General features: G+C 37.9%; 1 protein-coding gene across 4 annotated transcripts in view; it reads right to left on the minus strand.

The window, feature by feature from the left end:
• The window catches only part of PARD3B (par-3 family cell polarity regulator beta), a 1,048,345-nt gene that overhangs the window by 491,341 nt on the left and 534,341 nt on the right, over positions 1-22,663 (minus strand). For all 4 annotated transcript variants that reach the window (XR_009564558.2, XM_060301965.2, XM_030854060.3 and 1 more), the window contains 5 exons: positions 20,690-20,776; positions 14,998-15,123; positions 12,268-12,626; positions 9,778-9,917; positions 8,527-8,655 (listed from right to left, as the gene is read on the minus strand). Coding sequence is in view for 3 of the 4 variants with exons in the window: in XM_060301965.2 (XP_060157948.1) it covers positions 8,527-8,655; positions 9,778-9,917; positions 12,268-12,626; positions 14,998-15,123; positions 20,690-20,776 (841 nt within the window). In the remaining variant the exon portion in view is untranslated. The remainder of the gene's footprint in view (positions 1-8,526; positions 8,656-9,777; positions 9,918-12,267; positions 12,627-14,997; positions 15,124-20,689; positions 20,777-22,663) is intronic.

Consider the following 22,663-nt stretch of genomic DNA (forward strand, 5'->3'; position numbering starts at 1 on the left):
TCAATTGCGCTTGAAATTTGCACTGAATACCTTTTTCTTTTTCTTTTTTTTTTTGCGGTACGCGGGCCTCTCACCACTGTGGCCTCTCCCGCTGTGGAGCACAGGCTCCGGACGCGGGCTCAGCAGCCATGGCTCACGGGCCCAGCTGCTCTGCGGCATGTGGGATCCTCCCGGACCGGGTCACGAACACGTGTCCCCTGCATCGGCAGGCAGACTCTCAACCACTGTGCCACCAGGGTAGCCCTCACTGAATACTTTTCACAGAGCAGGAAATTGTTTGCAGAACAGAAAGATAAAGTTGAAAATGTGATTATTGAAGCTAGTCAGCTACAGGCAGTAAGTTATCCTACAGGCCTTATTACACTCTACAACTAAACCACTATTCCAGTGGTTCTCAAATTTGAGGGAGCATCAGAACTATCTGGAGTGCTTGTTAAAATACATCTTTGAGCTCCACCCCTAGAGTTTCTGATTTCTTAGCTCTGGAGGGAGCCTGAGAATTTGCATGTTTAACAAGTTGCCAGGTGATGCTATACTGCTGGGCTGAGACCATGTTTTGAGGACCATTGTTCTAACACGTTATTGTAGCCAAGATTGAAACATTTTAAAAGTACTTTAAAATACTTTTAATACTTCAAAAATACCTCTAATGTTTTAAAATAAAAAGTACTTATACTTATTGTTTTTATATGTCTTTACAAATAAACTGTACAACTAGACCATGCAAATGTCTTCTTCATGATAATTTAAACTACCTAAACTGTCATTTACATTTATTTTAAAAAAAATTAATAGATTTTTATTGGAGTATAACTGCTTCACAATACTGTGTTAGTTTCTGTGGTACAACAAAGTGAATCAGCCATATGCATACATATATCCCCATATACCCCCTCCCTCTTGCTTCTCTCTCCCACCCTCCCTATCCCACCCCTCTAGGTGGTCACAAAGCACCGAGCTGATACCCCTGTGCTATGCGGCTGCTTCGCACTAGCTAGCTATTGTACATTTGATAGTGTACATATGTCGATGCTACTCTCACTTCGCCCCAGCTTCCCCCTCCCACCCTGTGTCCTTAAGTCCATTCTCTATGTCTACATCTTTACATTTAATACTAACTATCCTTATCCTCATTGTCTTGTGTGTAATTAAAGTTGCTAGTGTCCTGATATCTAAGGAAGTCTCTGCATATTTTTTGTTTTAAAATGATTGTAGCAGGATGGATAATGCATTCAATACAGATTAGATATAGATAGCTGTAGATATATAATAGCTGTTCTAGCAATACCTTTTCCAGCTTTCTATATTGTCTACTTTAATAATGCATAGCTTTCACTTATTCAGTCAACAAATATATACTGAGCACACAGTGTGCACCAGGCAGGGGAAATAACAGGAGTCAATACTATTCGACACCTGCCACGTGTTAGCATCCATGCTCAACTAATTCTCACAACAACCCTACAAGGTAGGTGCTATCATCATCCTTATTTGACAAGTGAAGAAACTGAGACAGAGAGGTTGAGTAAGATTGTGAAGCAGGGATTCAGCCCATTAGACTCCCAAACCTGGACTCTTAATTGTTATTTGTCTACAGTTCTTAAGGTGACTCAGAAGCATGGTAAGTTTTGAATATAAATGGAAAACTAAGTGAGGCTCCATAACCCAGACTTGGGGGTTCAAGGAGGCTCTGTTAGTGAATGTCTTAAGGAGTTGTACAGTGAGAGGGAAGGGAGGGGGTGTCCTAAGGAGAACGAAGTCTCACAGCAATTGACTGACAAAGAGAGGGCACTGGTAATGTTTTAAACAAGTGATAAAAAAGTTTGGAATGGCTAGAGAGCAGGGAGAAGGCAAAAATGCTAATGATCACTGGCCATAGACCAGCTTGGGATCCATGAAAGGAACACAATTCTAGGCCAAAAATAATCGTTTTCTTCTCCAAACCTGCCTATGTATCTTCTATCTCTAGATAGAAGAACTCAAACTTGGGTTTGAGATCCAAACTTAAAACTTGGGCAGATTGGATATATCTCATGCCATTACCCTAACATCTATCACATGCCAAAGCCAAAGTTTTCTATTTCCATACCCCTCTCTGTTCCCAATGAGTGGGGAGCCCTAACTGTGCACTTAATCTCTCTCATTTAGATGAGCAATAACGATAACAAGTAACATTTGCTGAATCCCATTCTATGTGCCCTATACATGCATCTCATTTAATGCTAACAAACAGTCTCTAAGGTAGACAAAAATCTGATCCCCATGTGTGTGATGAGTGGGGGCATAGGGAAGTAACTTAATTGTGGCCGTTCAGCCAATCAGTAGGAGAGCCAGGATTCAACCCAGGTCTGACTGAACCCAGCTCTTAAGCTCCCCGTCATTACAGTCTAGTGAACTGCAACAGATCCTAGCAGGTATCCTAATACCTTTTCACCCCTTACAAACAATACTACTCATGATAGCTCCTTGCTCAGTAATCTACCAGGATGGGCTACTTACTATCTCCTTGATGTATTTCGTATTTTCCAGGCTCTGAGTATCTGAAGACGCTATCTCCTTCCCCCCGTAGCTCTGCATTTTGAAATCCTACTCAATCATCAAGATTCTTCTCCAATACCATTAGGTTCTTAAAGGTTTTTTGGTCCCCAACTTTGAATTCCCGTAACACTTTATTTGCATAATTTGATCAACTCATCACTCTTTTTTCTTTATGGGCTAGAAGCTTCTTGAGGACAGGGACACATCTTGTTGATTCTGGAGGCCATGCTGCAGAGCCTTGACTACTGGTTGAACAGAAATGCAGTAAGAAGGAAACTGAAATTACTGTAGAAAGAGGCAGAAATGGAGATTGTATCTTAGCAAGGACTCCATCTGAAGTCATAGAACTGAGTTACTTGGAGAATCTATAAAATACAGCAATGCATTTTGGTTTTTGCATAATTATTTAAATTCTAAAACATAACTCTTGCACCCTTGGTTTAGGTAGAAAAATCATTCTGAAACCATCCTTCAATTTCTGCTACTTATCCACAAATAACCACTATAATATTCATTCCTCCTTAAGTACCTTGGTTAATTAAGCATGGAATCATTTTGAATCAAATAGCCAAAGGGAATAAAATGTCAGTTAAATGAGGTTCATCTAAGTTTTCAAGCTATAATTCTTGCATGGTTCACGATGTTAAATAATTTGACATCTGAGGTGTGAATTTTTTACTTAGGAAGAAGATAGAGTAAACCGTGAAGGGGTTGGGGCTATATGCCATTTGCTAAGGTGGTTACCGGGACTGGTGGAACGGTAGTGCTGGAATACACCGATCTCAGCAACTATTAACGGAGCCTCCACATACGCATGCATCAGTTTTTTCTCAGCAAAAGCGATGTTCCTGAGGGAAGGTCAGATCAGCATGACAAACATGGCTAACTTTGGGATCTCAATCATTCCAGGCAGGAGCAACTTGCTGGCTTGAAATGTAGGTATTGCCCCTTGCAGAGGCCAGTGCTTAATAGCGGGCAAACGTGGCAGGTAGAAATTATAAAGACATTTGAAATTTTTTCAGCTTGTTTTACCCACCAGGGTTTGCTGTGATTTTCAGGATAATTTAAAGATAAGGCAGCAGGTCAGAACATGAAACGTTAAACAGGTTAACAATGAAATGGCAGAATACTTCTTTTTTCCCCCGTAAACAAAAGAAGACAGCCACATACATGTACACGTACATGCACATACGTGGCAAATAATAAAGTGCTGCTTTCTCTGAAGTCCTTAAAAATACAGGCGTGGAATACATAGAAAACCTTTAGTTTTTCAGAATCTTTTCTGAATGGAAAGAGAGCTTTATCTGACACTTTGCACAAGACAAAAATAATTTTAGGTATCAGGGATGGAAAAGAACTTGCAGACCATGTCTCTCACAGAACAGACCAAACAAACCACCGAATAAGTAGCATAGTTTTTGTTTCAAGTGCAGGCGCAGATACAGCAGTTTCACCTTCTGATTCTATTACCAACACTAATCTCAAAGTCCCTTTTGCAAAAATGTTCCTTATGTGAACACCTCTTTAATAAACTCTCACCCAGTAAGGGGATGAGAACAACAAAGGATCTTCTGGACTGGGATTCTGGAAAGATTACTTTTGAAGCACAGTGCTTTTGGTAAAAATACTAGAAAGAGCTAAATAGTAATGATGTTATTAAATGATGTTATTATATAAATTCCTTTCATTTGATTTTCAACCCAGACTGCCACAGATGGAAAGAAAGTTGGCTAAACGTGCTGCTATACTTGTGATACTAACCAATTACTCAGGAAGGAAGACATGGACCAGCAAATACAAGCGTTCAGCACAGTTCTCTGATGTGGCAAGTCAGGAGAAATGACCAGGAAATGGACGCTGAGGCCTTTGGAATGACAGAGGGTCACATTCGAGAGACCATCCTATATTGGGCCTTCCTGTGGAACTGCTGACCACATGCTCCCTTGGCTGTGAGCGTTAAGACTTCACAGGAAGCTGATGATAACAAGGAAGTAAGGAAGATTTAACTGTCAGAAAATAGGCAGAGCAGTGCTGTTAAGAGGGTACAGAGCTCACGAAATAGCACAGCTTAACAAAAGGGAGAGGACAGTTTCTCTGAACAGGAAACCAATAAACAGTTTGTTTTCTTCAAAGGAGATAGAACAAGACAAAAGCAGGAAGTGCTGTCCTTCCTTCAACCTGCCAGATTTTCAATGGCAAGTCAAGTGTGTGCATCAATCACAATAAGGGAGAAGAGACCAAAATGATACCACCTTCAATTTTTTGAAAGAAAAATACAAAGATGTATCACGTCGCACACTCTTCTTTATTCTGTGCTTTCAAATAGTCCAGTGCCACACTCTGAGTATTTCCCACTGAAATAGCCCATGAATGCCAAACATGACCTCTTTATAAACTTCCTGCAGAGTTCCTGCTGTTTAGCATTCAAGACAGGTATTTGGGCTGGAAAAATAATATTATTCCACATTTCTCCAAAACAAAGATTCTGGGTCCACATTACTTCAGTGCTTGTTAGCCTCAAAGGCCCTTGCTTTGCTGTGGTTACAAAGAATATTCCACATATTTGAACAGTTAGAAGTCAAATATTTTTCAAAGAGACTGTTTGCCAGAGAATTCTAAGAGAATGGACACTAACCACATGCCCTCCAAATTTTGTATAACAAAGAAAATGATGAGAACAAAGAATTTATTTTCACTTATAATCTCATAGTCGCACAATTAATTTAATATGCTCCCTGGTGGGCTTGGCCTATGATATCACTTTCTGGGATAGAAATCCAATTTCACTAAATTATATTAAATGAGAGTGAAATAATATATACAGACTGCCTGTCTTGGAAATTTGGTGGGTTACACAAATTTTGTCTGTAATTCTGTATTTTGGATACCAGAATACATATTAAAATAATGAAAAAGAAAACAATCAAGGTTCAAAATAGTGGTTAATCCCAGGTAAGCCTGCATAAATCTATTTACCCCATAATACCTATGCAGTATTGTGTTTACAATACCACAGAAGTGGTAATGTACTAGAAGAAACAAGTATAGCTAACATATTTAGTACTTACAATTGACCAGAAGCAACACTTAGAGCTTTGCATGCATTATCTCTTTTAATTGTCACAGAAATCTAATGATACAGATGAGGACTGAGCCTCAGAATGATTTTTTGATCTGCTCTGGATCACACAGTTGGTAGTAAGGACAGAAGTTGAGCTTTAGAGACAATAGTAAATACTAAGAAACCTAGGCATCTAGTTCCTGCTGACTGTGGGCCCATGGACACATGGCCCATGGTTACTCAACCACCCTGAGCCTCTGTTTTCTCAGCTACAAAAGTAGAGCTGGACTCACAGATTCTTTCAGCTCCCTTTAGTCCAAAACTTCTATTATTCCATTTGCTAACTTCTAGATGTAATTGTCTTTGACTAAAAATGCTTCCAGAGTTTCAAACTTGAATAAGATCAGCATCCCTTTCCCCCTTACTGGGGGCAGGGGTGGGAGCCGGTGAGGATAAGGGGGGCTGGGAGAGCTTACAGGAAGAAGGAATTAGCTGTGCAGTTGGGAATTCTAGAGGACATATGGAAAAGGGGTATAACTAACTGTTAGATGGGGAACGAGGGACTCGTGAGTGTTGGAGTTCCTAGCTGGAGCTCTGCTATTGGGTTCCTCCGCATGCCTAGGGGCTGCCTGGAATATTTCTCTCTATATGCAGGATTTTACTCCTCCCAGGACCACAGTTCAAAAGAATACACAATCAAAACTTCTTTCTTAGTTCTCCTATCCCTGAAACAAGTACATAGTCCTACTGAGGTTTTCTAACCCCTTTTATCACCAGCAACCAACGAATTAAATAAGAAGTGTAAGGGCTTCCTGCTATATATCCATGCTGCCCCCTTTTGTGTTGTTTCTTTTCACTTTGACCCTTGCAGAGAAAGACCAACGTCTTTGGATAAATAAAAGATTGAGGGATAGAATCCATCTGAATTTAGAGAAAAAAAATCTAGACTTCGAGTTTTGACAGCATTTCTCTTTAGGAAGAGTCGGGAGCTTCAGTGAGGAGATGAGGCCGTAACTCAAGATTCTGCCTTCCAAAGCGCTGAGTGTGGAGGAGTCCACTAGCGGAAAGGAGGTGGGGAGTGCATCTCCCCTTTCCTATTTTACCATGGATCTTCTCAAAGCATAAAAGAGGACAAGAGGAAAAATGGATAAGATGATGGGAGAGATAACGAAGGATCGAAAGGAAACTCCATGGTACAGAAACACGGAAGGAAGGGGTTCCTTTGGCCAGTACTAAGGAGGGTTAATATATAAGAGAGGAGGTTCAGGAAGGCTGTATATTCAAATATGGATATAAACACATGTAACAGAATATTAGACCCAGAGTAGGTATCTTAGAGGTTATCTAGTCTTATCACCTTACCAACAGGAGAACTGTTTCTGGAGCATCTTTGACAGATGGTGAGGCAGGTTCTGTTTCAGTATGCTAAATAACCTGTTTCCATCTTGGACAGCTTCAACAGTTAGAAAGTGCTTGTAACATTATCACTCCCAACTATTTGTTTTGGAACAGGCTCACATAGGACAGGAAATTAGTCTTAATTATTTTTGTATCCCCAGAACCTCCAAGTTAGTGCACAGCGCATGCTCAGTAACTTGTTTGTTGGATTAATGCATAAATAAATTAATGGATATAAACTATCTGAAGAAACAGACTAAAATTTACTTTCCAATCCATACAATAACTCTTTATATATGTGATAGCAATTATCAGTACTAAACTTTTTTTTTTTCAAGTTAACTATACTCAATTTTCTCAACACTCACTGTTCTGATGATCTAACTCGGGGAACCTATCATATTACCCATATGTGCCTTTGTCATTTCTTATATAGATTCAAAGGAAATAAAAAACAAAGGGTAATTAGAAGTCCTTTGACCACATCTATTCTACTTTATTATTAGCCATAAAAGTCCTTTGAAGTTTCTAAAGCCTCCTTAAATATTTCAATAATAAATATTATGTGTTCATTGTAAAAAAAAAAAAAAAAGAGAAAATAAAAATCTCTCATAATCCCAACAATCTGAGTGCATCTCCTTCCAGCTTTTTAGAAAAGATTTTTAATGTAATTTGTCATACTGCATATGTCATTTTATACCCAACTTTTTACTTAATAATATCCTATGAACATTTCTCATATTATTATTAATTCCTCACAGAGACCATTTTAAGTACTTACTATATTTCATTGGAAAGCAATCCAGTTACTTATTTAACCAGTACCTTCTTGTTGTACCATGCCCAATATATCACTATAATAAATAGGACCGGAGAAAAAAATCAATATAGAAGAATTTTTTCCACATCTTTGATGATCAGTTTAGGACAAATTGCTAAAAGTATAGTTACTAGGTCAAAGGGTACACTTTTTTTTTTTTAAAGCGTACACATTTTTAATAAGACTTGAAATTCTCTCTCTTGAGATGCCTTTCCTAGCCTTCAATACTAGGTTAAATTCCCTTGTTATATATTACTGTAGCACTCCGCAGTTTGCTTTCATAATCTTCATCACCGTTTTAAATACTTGGTTATATTTTAATTTCCCTTTGACTGCTAACTGCACTAAGGCAGGGCCATGAACATTTCTGCTGGCTGTGTTTTGCACAGGGCCTAGCCCATAGCACATACTCAATGTGCATTTTATTTCATCAAATACTGTTAAATTGCCTCCTTGAAGGGTGTTTGAATTCGTACACTTGAAGCACTGTTTGCAGTTACCTACCTCACTGCATCGTTACATCATCATCACTAAAACAGTGATACCCCAAATAGGGGCAAAACACTGTAAGTGTGATTCACTTTTTTTTTTTTTTTTTTTTTAACAAATGAAGCCCATGACTTAGAACTCACTTCTCAGCTATTATGAATTCACTGAGTGTATTATGTTCTGTATTGAAAATTCAGTAAGACTGTGATCTGAACATTACCAGCTCTCGGGGAAGAAAAGTTCCTTCCTGGCGGGCGATGACCAGTGATGCCGTCTCTCCCTGCTTGGTGCTCCTCAGCATGGCCACGAGCTCTTCCTGAGTTCGTCCAGTGACATCTCTGCCATTTACCTAATGCAGGCAACCGTATGAGCAGCCACAATTAAAACACTTGCCATCCCCTTCTGCCCTAGATGGTTTTTGAAAGCAAGCAGCAAATGGGCTCCCGTGATCAATGAAGCTCTGGAAAGATGAAAACTGAATACATGAGCCCAAACCAACTACGTTTATGATGCTAGCAATATACCAACCATCATTATTGTGGTGCTGGACAGTCTCAGACATTCAGTAATTGGCATCAGCAGTTTTCCCTAAGACATCACATTCTTAGCAAGGACAAATCAAACTGACAGATACCAGAGAATGATTCCTCAAGTAGGAAGGAAGCTGATTTCAAATGCTTAGCTGTTACCATTCTCTGCCGAATACAAACAGGAGAAATGGACCGTTATCACACAGTCAATTCTTGAGGCGTAAGTTTTTTTGTTATAATTCTACAATTTTCCATGTTTAGAAAATGACAGTCATCAGGTTCCCATAGATTATTGGAGATTGTAATTTGGAGCTACATTAGTCATTTGGCCCATTTTCTATCATGATCTAGAACTATATAAAAAGCTATAGTGCTACTTCCATGCCATGAGAAAGTTCAATGGAACCAGCCAGTTTCAACGAATATGATTTCTTGAAAGGTAAATTGACAGTATATATTTAGCCAAGAAGATGATGCTATCAAACAAAAATAAACGACAAAAAAAAAAAAAAAAAAAGCCTCTTGCTTTGGGTATTCCAAATACTTCTCTATATGCATAGACCAACCTGAGACAGGCTGACCCACTCTTGGAGAAGTTTAAGGAAACAGTTACAAGGGCTTGGGTGCAACTTTGAAATCCTTAGCCCTAACTGAATATATGATGAACTCGTGGATTTGACCCAAATTCCCCAGGGAATCTAAGAGGCAGAAGTAAGAAAGAGGAGATAGGGAAAACTTTTCAATATTATTTGGCCCCATATCATGGTCCTTATTGAGGACTTACAAAGATAGGCTATTTATTAACCAGTTTTCTAATTAAAGTCCTTATCTTGTCTATAAGTACAGTTTTCAACATACTGAATTCAAAATTTAATACATTTTATATACTTATTTCAAACACCAAGAAAGATTTTATTGAAGATATGCATTCTAATTCTTACCTCCAAAATTCTGTCCCCTGATTGTAGGCGGCCATCTTTTATTGCTGCTCCCTTTGGTAAAATGTTTTTTACAAAAATGGGACCAGGACCATGTATGGAAGAATCTCTGGTAACCACAGTGAAACCAAGTCCTTCAGGTCCTAGTATATAAGACCAGGAAAACACATGGTCACCTTCAGCAGGAGTAATATTATATTCAATTTTAGAGTTAAATCCACCTAATTTAGACCAATGCAGAATAAGTGAAATATTGACATTCCAGTAAATATTTTAAATATGCTTCAGTTTTTCTGGTTTTAACTACAGATTACAGTGCCTTACAGGCCATGATTGTATCACAGTGAATTTAGGGCCAGTGTAGATATATAACACTTTTGTTTACTAAGGTCCTAGAAGAAATACCACATGTTATCCTGGGAGACTGATTTCTCAGTAAACCATAACCTGACTTCATACTTTCCTGAGAAGCAAGAGGCCATCTGACATGTCAGGCTTTCAATCAACTAGCCAGCCTGTGGTTCCCCCTCCCCCTGAGTCTCCATTCCTTGTGTACTGCATCCCATTGTCCCATCACTCGTTCCTGTTACTCCTGTCCCGTTCTCTTGCATCTCCAGTTTCTCTCTTTGAGTTTATGTCTTTTTTCACTCTATGTGAAGGCATGCTTAGATTTCTCTACCCTAAAGAATCCTTACGTCAATCCTACTACTTCTTCAATCTTCCATCACCAACTACCTACCCATGACCATATCCAGTCATTTTTCCTGTTCTGATCTTTCCCCTTTTCTAGCTTTGACACTTCTCACCAACCATTTTCTTGAAATTAACTCCCCCCTTGGTATTCATGTTTTTAGTTTCTGATTATTTTCCTGCCTCTCTGATCACAACATGTCTGTCACTCTTTCTCTTACCCATCGTTCTCCCACATAAACGTAGATGTTCCCCAAGGATCTGGAACAATTTGTCCTCTAGACTTGCCTGGCATGCTCCTGTCTCCAACTACCATCTCCCTACAGATGACACTTACATCACTTTGTTTGTCTCTAATCTCTCTGGTGTCAGTCTCCAGGATATTACCATGCACATTCTTTCACAAGCATTTTAAACTTCACTATGAACTTCCTTCTCCAACCCAGATCCTTGCCTTTTCTACTTAAAATTCTAATTTCTCGTAATGGTATCACCATTGCACAAGCCACCCTGGCCGAAAACCTCAGCAATAACAGTAATTCCTCTCTCTTCCTGCCTACATCCAGTCAGCAATTTAGGCATACATATTATATTCAGACAGACACCGTGCACCCTTGACTGCTCCCTTGTTGTATGCTCTCTTCTTTAGTATATCTTTTTCTGTCAGATTAATCTTCCCAAAACACAGGTGTGGGATGTAATATTCTTTATTTTTGCATTCAAGGCTTTTTGGTGGATTTTTAAGGTCACATTCCACGTCTGATTTATCTATTCTCAAAGCACTCAACCCCATGTTTTATACATAGCTGCACAATTTGTATGAAAAGCACAAGGGATGCATTTACATAAAAAGCCTAATTGTGCCTCCTATCGATACATTTTCTTCCCTGTATAGAATTCTTATAGGAGGACAAAATTTTGACCAGAGGGTTTTTCAGAATAATCTCTATATCCCAATTAAAGGTACATGTAATTTGCTTTAGATATATGTGAATAAGTATTCTAAAACTACCTTGTGATCATTACATTTCCTATTAATTCAGATAAGAATCCATAAAATCTTGGTTTCTTTTGAATGGAGTCTTGAAAATCACAGTGGGTTGCAGAGGGTTGCAGTGAGGGAAGGGATTATCAGGAGAAGTTACAAAATAAAACAAAAGTGCAGAAATTCATGAATGTGTATGTGTGTATGTATAATATTGCATAAATATCTATGAACACACATGATCTAGTCTTATTGATCTGGGCTGCAAATGGATGAAAAAGTTGAAAAAGATGAAGAAAAAAGGTTATACATGCTTTTGAAATTAAGAATACTTGAAAAATTATTTGCATTGTTGAATTAGTGAAATTAATAATTACTACATATTTGCTGAGGAATAATTTTTTGCTGGTATAAAACTCTCTTAGAGAACCAGAAACAATATATTGGCTTTTTGGACTTGGACTAAAGGATGCTTCAAAAATCACTAATCTTGCTTAAAACAGACAACTGAATTTCAGTGCATATTTAGTATTAAGTTGTGATACAATAACACTCTGTTCCTACCAAGTTGGTAATGGTTCTATTTCACAGCAGGTCTTTATAATTTTCTTGCTTCAAATAATGTACACTCTCCAGAAAAAAGAATAAGAAAGTACTATGATTTTAAGAAATTTAAGTTACTGCAGTATACACTTAAATCTATTCTTTGATTCAATTAAATGAAGGGAGAATTAACAAAATTAGCCTTAATGCATTTCTCTTAACCAATTTTACATGTTACAATAATAGAATGCTATTAAGCATAATTTAATAATTACCTTTCTTTAGGTCAATCTTAATTTTCTTTGCATTTTTCTTGCTGCCAAACCCCATGAGCGGGGAGAGTGAGGGAGAGGATGGCTTTCTACCTAGTCTTGGTACTCGGGGGCTCTTGCCTTGCTGCAGGGAAGTTGATGCATCTTCCTCAGGACTGCTTGTTCCTGTGAGATTTACTGTCTTTATTCCTGATTTTCCATGGACAGGAGGTGGCACCTTTGTTCTCAAAACGCCATCATTGTTACCAAAAATGTTAAGAGGTCCAGTGACGGATTTTTCATACTGTTCGCGGTTTTGAGGTGGAAGCACATGAAGCAGCACACTTGGAGATTTCATTGCCTGACGGAAGACGTCCTGAGCCCTTGAAAGACAGTGAACATATAATGATACCACTTCCTAGCATGCCATCCAAAGCACCCAGCCTCACGGCTACAGGAGCATAAGCACAGGAGATACTATCACTATTACTACCAATATGACTTGGCTAACTAAATGCTAGTTACCATGTATGGCCTGCTCATTAGGTGCCACCACACTGGGCTACATGTGCATCATCAACATGCACGATTCTCTCATTTAACCTTTTTAACAACCATGTTAAGTAAGTATAATTAGCTCTCATTTTGCAAAATGAAGAAGTGGAGGCTCAGAGAGCTTAAGTAACTTGTCCAATGACCCACAGCTTCTAAGCATTTCTAAATCTGAAATTCTACCCAGAAGTATTTACTGAAGTAAATATAAAAGCAAGCTCTAATTTTAAATGGAACAAACATCTTTCATAGTCTCCATCAGATTATCATTTGGTTTCCTTTTAAGACTTTAATCTAAAGTACAGGTCTTTCCTAATGTGGGTTGTGTTGCAGAAGCCCAATTCTGACACAAACATTTCCTCACGGAGACGTTTGGTAGGTACGTAGGCTGTGTCAAATATCACAGTGGATTGGCAATCCAAAATGCACCCTCCCTGTTATTCTGTTATAGAGTTCCTAATGTTTTTACTTTTTTGTCTTAGCGCTTTGTGCTTTTCCTCAAATTTCCTACTACTTTTTCTTTCCTTCTTCCTTATGTCTCCTTGTACCTTATGACTAGGTAAAACAACTCTCTTTCCCAGCTTTCTTGCCAATGAGATGAAAGGTTAGAGAAAATCTGGCTCATCTGGGAGGCAGAAACTTTTTTGTTCTACTGTTTCTCTTTCCTACTTCTTAAAACTCAGAAGTGATGGAGGGAACTCCAGCAGCCATCTTGTGACCATGAGACAGCTTCAAGATAGCATCCGCATAAGAAGGATGGCAAAGCAGAAAGATGGAGGATGCCTGACTCACTGCTGATGGTGGACCCTCCATTCCAACTCTGGACTGCCATCTCCACACTTATTTGTCCTTAGAAAAGGTAAATTTTGTTTAAGCTACCTTTATTTCAGGTTTCTGTTATGAGCAGCCACACCAAATAATAATTAATCATAATTCCAACTGCTATCTGAGCTCCCCCTCACTTTATTCACGAAGAGCTTACAATGTTAGGGGAGGAGGGAGAAGACTTCACATAGATAGCCCAACTCCTCTGGTCGGCTCCTTGACTAGGAGTCAATTTCTACTCTACATTGAATTTTTATAAGCCTTGATTTCTACCTCTATAATATAGGGAGAATAATGTCTGCCTTGCATTCCTATTAAGTCCTGGTAACAAGCACAGTGATATATAAAAATAATATCATTATTGATAATACTTATAATTTTGCATATTATTCATTATTTTTAGAAATACACTCTTAAGGTTTCATTTTCTTCCACACTTAAGCAGCTACAGCACTGCCCTCCACCCAACACAATATTGGCAACTAATGGTCACAGAGAAGATATATTATGAGTTGTTTTGGTTGAAACAAGAGAGGTTGGTGATCATTACTAAAGAGTATGCGTGATTATTCCCTTGTTCCACTGTAATGCCAATATACATATAAAAAAGCATATGCAGACTGCTGCATACTTTAATTCTTAGGTACAAAGACCTATTCCTGTAACATTTTCACATGCAGAGAAATAATTTCTTGAGGGAGAGTATTTTAACTTTTTTTTTTTTTTTTTTTTTTTTGCGCTACATGGGCCTCTCACTGCTGTGGGCCTCTCCCGTTGCGGAGCACAGGCTCCGGACGTGCAGGCTCAGCGGCCATGGTTCACGGGCCCAGCCGCTCCGTGGCATGTGGGATCTTCCCAGACCGGGGCACGAACCCGTGTCCCATGCATCGGCAGGCGGACTCTCAACTACTGCGCCACCAGGGAAGCCCTATTTTAACTTTTTTTTTTTTTCCATTTGTTTCTATTATTCAGTGAGTCTTCACAGTCATCTCTCACAGATATTTACTTTAAGGAAGACTACTGACACCAAGTAAGTTAATTAATAAGCCGAACTAATAGTCTGTGAAGAGTTCTTAAATACCAGTCTAACTGACCTGTATCCCAAGAAAAACAAACCCATCTATCGATGCCCCAGAAAGACAGCCAGGCAGAAGGTTTGCTCTGTTCTGCAGTTTGTCCTTCTCAGGGCTGTCAGGGACATTTGCAGCCCACCTCTGAGTACGCTAAAACACAGGACATACTTGAAAATAGATCTTCTGGGGTCAAAGGGAACTTATCAGAAGTTCTACCTACATTTTTGATCCTAATGAGCTCAGTAATGATCATAAGCATTCTAGGAATCAATAAAGTAAATAAAACAATAAAAAACATGCTTACTGAGCAAAGGTTTTGTCTACGAGGTCCACGCTGTTGATTTTTACAATACATTCGTTTTCGTGAAACAGTCCTTCCCGCTTAGACCTGCTGTTTTCCTCAATGCCACGGATGAAGAGCCCTAGAATCCTAAAGGCAACATTTCGGTTGAAAGAGAATGACTGAATAACCTGGAGTTGTTTCTCCATTTGTAACCGTTCAGAAATAAGCATTGGTTTCTATTTATGAAAGGACGTATGCTTTATATTCGGGCAACTGTTATTTAAATCCTTAGTAAACAAACAAACAAAAAAACACACTCGCACACATGACTCACTAAGGAGAAGCAGCTCTTCAAGACACATATACGTAAACACCAGCCCAGAGCACAATGACCTACAATCCCGTTTCTCATGCTTGTAGGTAACTTAGAAAGGGCTAGTGTTGCTCAGTAGAGTTCAGGACACAGAGGACTCGTGGGTTCGAGAGGGATTCACAGAAGGGCTGACTGTAATAAGTAAGTTTGAGTTGGTGCCCAGGGGGCAGCTCGATGTTTGATAATGGGAGAGGATTAGGTATTCACAGTAGTTTTTTTGCAGTCTTCCCACCTCTTCCAATAATATGCATTTGAAGAAGTACATGTTTAGCAGAGATCGTATTACTGAGTTTAGAAGGAAGTTCGGTCCCATTTGTTAGTGCCACTGAATCAAGTGTGTGTTGAGTGTTCTCTATGCACTTCGGATGGAAGAATATGAGACAGGGCTGTAGGACCAGGACAATGGCTCAGCACAGGCTTGGAGTACAGGAGTAATGAAAAACCTGGAGCTATAAGCCTAGAGTCTTCATAGAAGGATTTGGGAAGAAAGTGGGATGTAAACTGGATCAGAAGAATGAGTGGGATTTGGATAGGAGGAGAGAGAGAATACACACAGAGGCAGGAACGAACAGGTGTGTGTAAGGGGAGCAGGGTGGAAGCTCACACTGGATGTGGAGGCCAGTGCCACGTGAAGGGGCCTGAACACCAGCTGATGGACGGATGTGATGAGGCTGGAGTAATACTCATGCCACTCACTGCTTCTGAGCGAGACGGTGACCAGATGAAATCAGGGCTTTGGGAAGAGGTGTCTGAAATTTCAACCAGGAGGAGTCTGGATTCAGAGAGGATCCCCTGAACCTCCCGGTGCTTTGCGGCTGTGGCTTAGAGTCAGGAGGGGATGGGGTTGGAGAAAAAGAAAAGGAGAAAGAAAGCTACAGCAATGAAAATAATTTAACTGTGTGTGTATGCACTTGCACGCACCTATTACATATTGGTAGTATTTGAACTGAAAACTAAAAGAAATCAAACTTGTGTATACTTTAGCCATTTCTCATGTGAGGGATTTCCCTGTTCCTTGCGGCATGTCAGGGTCCCAGGTGTCTCAGGATAAAACAGACAGATACGTCCTCCAAGAGGAGTCTGCTAGATGTGGAGAAACCACCACCTCCTCTTCCCTCATCCTCTTGTTTTCCTACTTTGTCACCCTCTTTCATATAGGGGCCTTAGGTGCTATTACGTAGTCCCTTTGCATTAAGTCTCGAATCTAAATAAAACATGAGCACATTTTATGCACGCATAATAGCATCTGCCATTAAAAAGAGGAGTCTCTAATGAAAGTGGAAGAGAACCTGTTTGGAGCTGCCACAAAGTGGGACCTCGGCCTCCAGGGCCTCAGTTCATCTGATGAGCTCACGTCATCTCAAGACAGCCGGAGGAGAGGCACATGCAGGGCTATTTAGATCTCTACTTTAAATAAGTTAAATGAACACAGTATGCTGACGTAGGAGAGAGCAGAGCGAATAGTTTTGTCACCTACTGTGGGGAAAGCTCAGGGTCACAGGCCAAGTGTGCAATGATGCTTCATTTCCTAGTTCTAGTAGGTGAGTAAATTAATCATCTGGGTGGAAGAGAATAAGGGCCAAAGCTACTATCTGATAAAAGATCTGAGATTTAAAGGAATATATTTAAAGTACTAATCCCACCTTAATCTCATAATATTAAAAATTGAACTATTTGACATGTCAAAAAAAAAAAAGGAAAGAAATAGAATAAAATACTGTTTCTCTCCTAAACCGAACAACTCTCTAATAGTTCACATTTTGGATTTTTGTTATGGTGGATTCACAATAACACGACCCATTAGGAGGCTCACATGTGGTTATAAACTAGTTTATATAAGCGATATTTTTTTAACAAGCATTCAAGTCTTCCTTTAATTTAATTCAGTACATCATCAGTCATGTAATGTTACTCCCTAGGATTTAATTTCACATTTTGGGAGATGAATTAATTCTTTCAGGCCACTGGGTTGCAATTTAGCTGGTATATTACAGCTGGAGTATGCTATGTGAACCTCACTCAACTAAATAACCTAACTTTCCATGAAAAATTTATTGACAGAATAAGCCCAACTGCAAAACCCATGTGTCAGAGGTAATTTTAGTAAAATGTAAAACTAACTGATTTTATTAGTTTGTTCCCTGGCAACAAACCACTCCTGCCTTCTTTATTCTATGGAAGGGATGGATTCCTTCCAGTTTGATTTCATCCAGACCAGTATGAGAAGGCTCAGAAAAGAGTCCCTCTTTGTTCTCTTTGCCCCAAATGGGTGAGCTGTGGATAGCTATCTCGTTTGGGACCAAGGCTCGCAGGATTTAAAAATTAATGCCGTCGATGAGTTATAGGCCGAGGTGAACCAGTTAATTTGCATTAAGAAGCAGTGATAAAGGAGGCCGAAACCCACAGCCCCGCAGAATAAGAGGGGTAACAATTGCTTCTTGCCCTTCTAATGATCATTTAGGCACAAACCTATGCCCTGCTGGCCTCCTCCTTTCTTCCCACTGTATCACACTGCCTAGGCCGCTCACCCGCTTAGAATTTTTACCTAAACATCTCCTCTGCTCACATTATATATCACTCTTCCCCCATCCTTCCTTTCCTTCTGCCTCATATTCAGCTGTCTTTACTATAAAACAGGTATATTATGCTATCTTTATTTACTGACAATTAGATTTTATGCTTTAATTCTAAAATAAAACTATATATTTTTTTTTGAAAAAAATGAATGAAATTAAGTTGCTTTTACTTTCAGGGACTCTTGTTTTGTTTTCTTCCTTCTTGCATTTTTGTTTTTATTGTGCGAGCCAATAGTCCTCCGTACAAGCAGCATTCTCCACCCCGATGAAACCACTGAGGCCTTATTTAGTGCAGCAGCCAGTGTGTTGTACTCGGGGTGTTCTAACTTTGATTAGGGATCTTAATTCTACAACAGGTGTGGCCCTATTTTTGTAAAAGAAAAAAATTAAAAAGAAATTGAAGGCAGAGTGAATTACAGTAGTCTTAGTAAATAATTAAAAGTAAATTCTAATTTAAAATAATGACACAAACCAATAAATGGAAGGAAATGAAGAACTAAGTCTACCACTATGACCTTAACTACCCCCATCCCCCATGCTCACACAGGGCAACCATATGGCATAATGAAGTCAGACACTTGTCTGACACACTCTGTATGCAGTTGCTTCTAGACACATGGGTTGAGTTAAGTGTGCTGTTTCAGCCTGTACTCATTACTTCTTAACTTTTATTGGCTCATGTCTCCACTTCCATATTATTTTTTATGTTTTTTAATTAAATTTCCTTCCTATAATACCAGTGGATAGCAAAAAATACACACACACACACACACACACACACACACAGAAAACTATTTCACCAATTTACTGAATAGTTGACCATGAACTTATAAAAGTTCATTTCTAAACAAAGTTTTTCTGTTTTAGCCAAAATAGTATTAATCCTAATAATTTACACATTTGTATGTTTCACAAGGAGCATTCACATTTTTAATGTGGTTTAATCCCCACAACCTTGATGTGAAGTAGGTATTCACAAGAGGCAAATTTAGGGGACTCACTCAAGGTTCTACAAAAGAGAACAGTGAGATTCAAGTCCAATTGTTCCAAATCCGAGTCCAATACATTTTCCTATTCTATAAAGCTTATGCTAGAAATCAGAACTAGGAAGGATCAGGGGGTAAATCAATGCATTCTAGTGTGTTTTCCTCATTTGAAGTGAGAGAAGGTGATTTTTGGTCTATAGCGTCAACTTGTTTTCTGAACAACTGAAAATGATGTAGGGTGACTGTCATGTTGTATATTTCTTCACGTTTTGAAAATTGGGATGATCTTGTGGTCTATTCCAGCTTCATTAAGCTAAAGGGCCTAGTAATTTAGCCACACTGGTATTTCACAAAGCTCTACCAGTACACTTCTGACAAAAGCCATTAGAATTCCTCGTGACAACTGGGTAAATACTCTCCCTGTCTATCAAAAACAACCTCAGCTTGTCCTGTGCCATAACCCATAACATTTATAAACATGCTTATTAACACATACAGGAAATGAGACAATAAGAGCCACTAGCTTTTCAGTTCATTTCTTTTTAGGGGACATTCATTCCAGCAAGAGCTTGGCATCAGATGTTATTTGCTAAAGAAGGTGATGACTTAGCAATTACAGGTAGCAGATGGCTACCTACTGAAAATGATGCCAACCAAAATATCATGACTAAATCTGTTCTTCCTGCTGTATGGCAGACCAAATTGAATAAATATTCAGAACCAGTAAATAAATACTATATAAGCTTTGGGGAAAGTTTTGTTATAGAAAGAGCAAAGAGTGAGGTCAAGTCAAGATATCTGGATTTTGTATGACCTTGAGAAAAATCCACTGACTTTTCTGGTCTTTGATCACCTAAGCTAAAATCAGGTATTTTGCCTTTTCAATGATATATTTAATTTAAGAAAATAAATTTAGCAAATTAATTAAAATCATATCATATGGGTGAGAAATTCATTTTCTTTAAGTTTCTGACAGCCTTTGTCAGTGTCAATCTAGTGCAAAAGGTAGTCATCCTATTGAAAAGTATTATAATAACATAATATCTAATACTAGTTTTGTAAGGTTGTTATAATAGTACTAATATTAACTCTCAGGCACACACTTTAATTCCCATCAGTAAAACAAGTTTTACAGCCAGTTAAGTAGACACAAATTTCAAGAGATGGTGATGCAATCTAAATTGCCATTTACCAGCATGGATTTAGAAATATTATGTCTTTAAAATTTCACAAGGATGCGATAAATTATTTTTAATTGGTTATATTTTATTTTAGAACAAAATAAATAGAATAATGGCATTTTGCTACTATATGTAAAATCAAAACATATTTAGCTTCTGATATAACTACTTATAATATTAGAATATTTATTATCCTAAGTTCTGTAAACCTGAGGTATATCAAGAAATATCCATTTGGAATTACTATATTTCATTTAAGTGTATTTTTGAACATTAAAAAATTCAGTTGCTATATTTCTCTAACAATATGTTAAAGTCTTTCCACGATTTCTGTCTATGTGTCACTGATAAGAATACTTTAATAAAGTACTTCTTAATTAATTGTAAATGCAGAAGCCATGATTTCTTTTCCATCGTATCCTAGAAGTGATGTTATTTTGTTTCTAACACATAAGTGGCCAACAGAAGTATATCTTGAGGTGTCTATCTAAATAACAGAGACATACACTTAATCCTCTCCTAAAAAATGTTTGGGAAAATGAGCTCAAGTCAAGTTTTTCATTAGTATGAGCTTCTGATATAAGGAAAACATCTTACCTTCCACTCAGAGATGAAAAGAAAGGTACTACATGTATTCCCAAGGGGCCTCCTTCCCCAGAAATCTCCACTGTTCTTGTCATATTACTGGGACAGAAAAAAAAAAAAAAAGAGCACAAATGAGTCCCTGCTAAAAAAACAAAAACAATCAGACGTGGCATATTAAAAAGAAAAACAAAACAAACTTAGGATTATAGCAACTACTGTAAATTCAACAGCAGAGATGAAATCAAAGGAGTACATGATTTGCTGGTATGTTCAGAAGACCCAGGAAATAAAATGTTTAAAAGACTATCTGATTTCTTATTTTTTTTCCTAGAAGAGGAAAAAATGGAAATGACTATGTACAAAAATAACTTCCTACTTAACTTAATCTGCATAAATCAACATATTTAAAAAGGATGTACACAAAAATGAAATTTCTCCCCATTGAGACACACTTGAAAATTACTGAATAGATGATAAAATACATTGAATTAAGCATATCTATGCTTAAAACATAAAGGAGGATTTTTCCTCCAGAACAGAGGAAAAATGAAATAAAACACATTTTTATTAGAAAAAGCACATAATTACATTTTAAACAACTGTGAAGCCAAAGTTGGTAATACATATGGGCATGTTCAAAGCATTATAAATCAAAACTAAAACTTGCCTTTCAATAAGACATCAGTTGTATTCAATGGAACAATTCCAAATTTTCACCTGTTTTTTTTTTTTTTTTTTTTTAGACGTAGGAAAAGAAGTTGAAAAGCCTGGAGAAAATGTATTACAGAAAGAAATGGAAAGCCTGACCTGTCTAACCTACTCCAGATTAAGGAAAGGATGAGCTAGAAACATTAATGGATAGTGTGTATGACTGAAATATACAAGGCATTGGGAGATTTGGAGTAATGGAAAGTGGAACTAACAAGTTTTTATAAAGATGAAAAATAATACCATGAACAATTATTGGCTCCTTTAATCCCAGAGAGAGAAAATAAAATTGTCAGAGGAAAAATGATAAAGTGGAAGCAAACATCTCCATTATGGAAACTGTAGGCAGGTCTCTATTGTTTCCTATTTACATGAAAAAGACCTGAAACTAGATGTCAAATTAAGAGCTACAGCTGCTACAAATACATTTCTGCTCCAAATTGAAAATGGGAAAATTTTGGCTCCTTGCTGGAAAGTTGAGAACAGCATTAAGAAAGCAAAATGCCTAACGAATTCACTCTGCATGAAGTACTCCCTAAATTATCAGCAATCTAAAATAAATATATTAAATATATTCTCATCAGTGGATTAGGCTTATTTTTAATGTGTTTTCATTGCAAACCTATTATCATTAAGAACTGCAAAAAAGAGCATGTTAGTTTCCAACATTTATGGAAAGGGATGGAATTTCAAAACTGATAGTAAATTTCGAGTTTTGCTCAGATACTGCTGATATATTTAAACTTTGTTCAGTCAAGCAGGTTATATCAGAAGCCTGGAATAAAAGTTAGAAATAAAATAAATCTTAGAGTGCTAAGATCAAGGGATAAAGTAGATTCTTCTCTATACTTTCTGTGTAAGCATAGGCACTATATGAATATAGGCATATGAAATCCTAAATATAGGTATGCATTTTAAGTCCTGAATATAAAATATTTGGTGGGAAGAGAAAGTTGCGTAGCTTTCAATGGACCGCAAAGAAATAACTTTTACATAACAGATTTATAGTGCATTCGTAGGTATTTGAGGAAGACTAAACCCAAAGCATACATATTCTAGGGTTATGATATTATTGTAAAGACTTCTAAAAACAGAGGTGAAAATTTTGTTTAACCACTGAAACTTTATTATCTCTACCTTTGTAACATAATTTTATAGTTTTACACTTAGAGCATAACACAAATCTTTCCTAATAAATGTATTAAATCTCCCCATGCTGAGAGCATTCATATGTATTATCTAGATGCTTTTGGAACATAAGTGTTTAGTCTAGACAAC

Source organism: Globicephala melas, chromosome 7, assembly GCF_963455315.2.
Source record: "Globicephala melas chromosome 7, mGloMel1.2, whole genome shotgun sequence".
In the NCBI taxonomy this organism is placed as follows: domain Eukaryota; kingdom Metazoa; phylum Chordata; class Mammalia; order Artiodactyla; family Delphinidae; genus Globicephala; species Globicephala melas.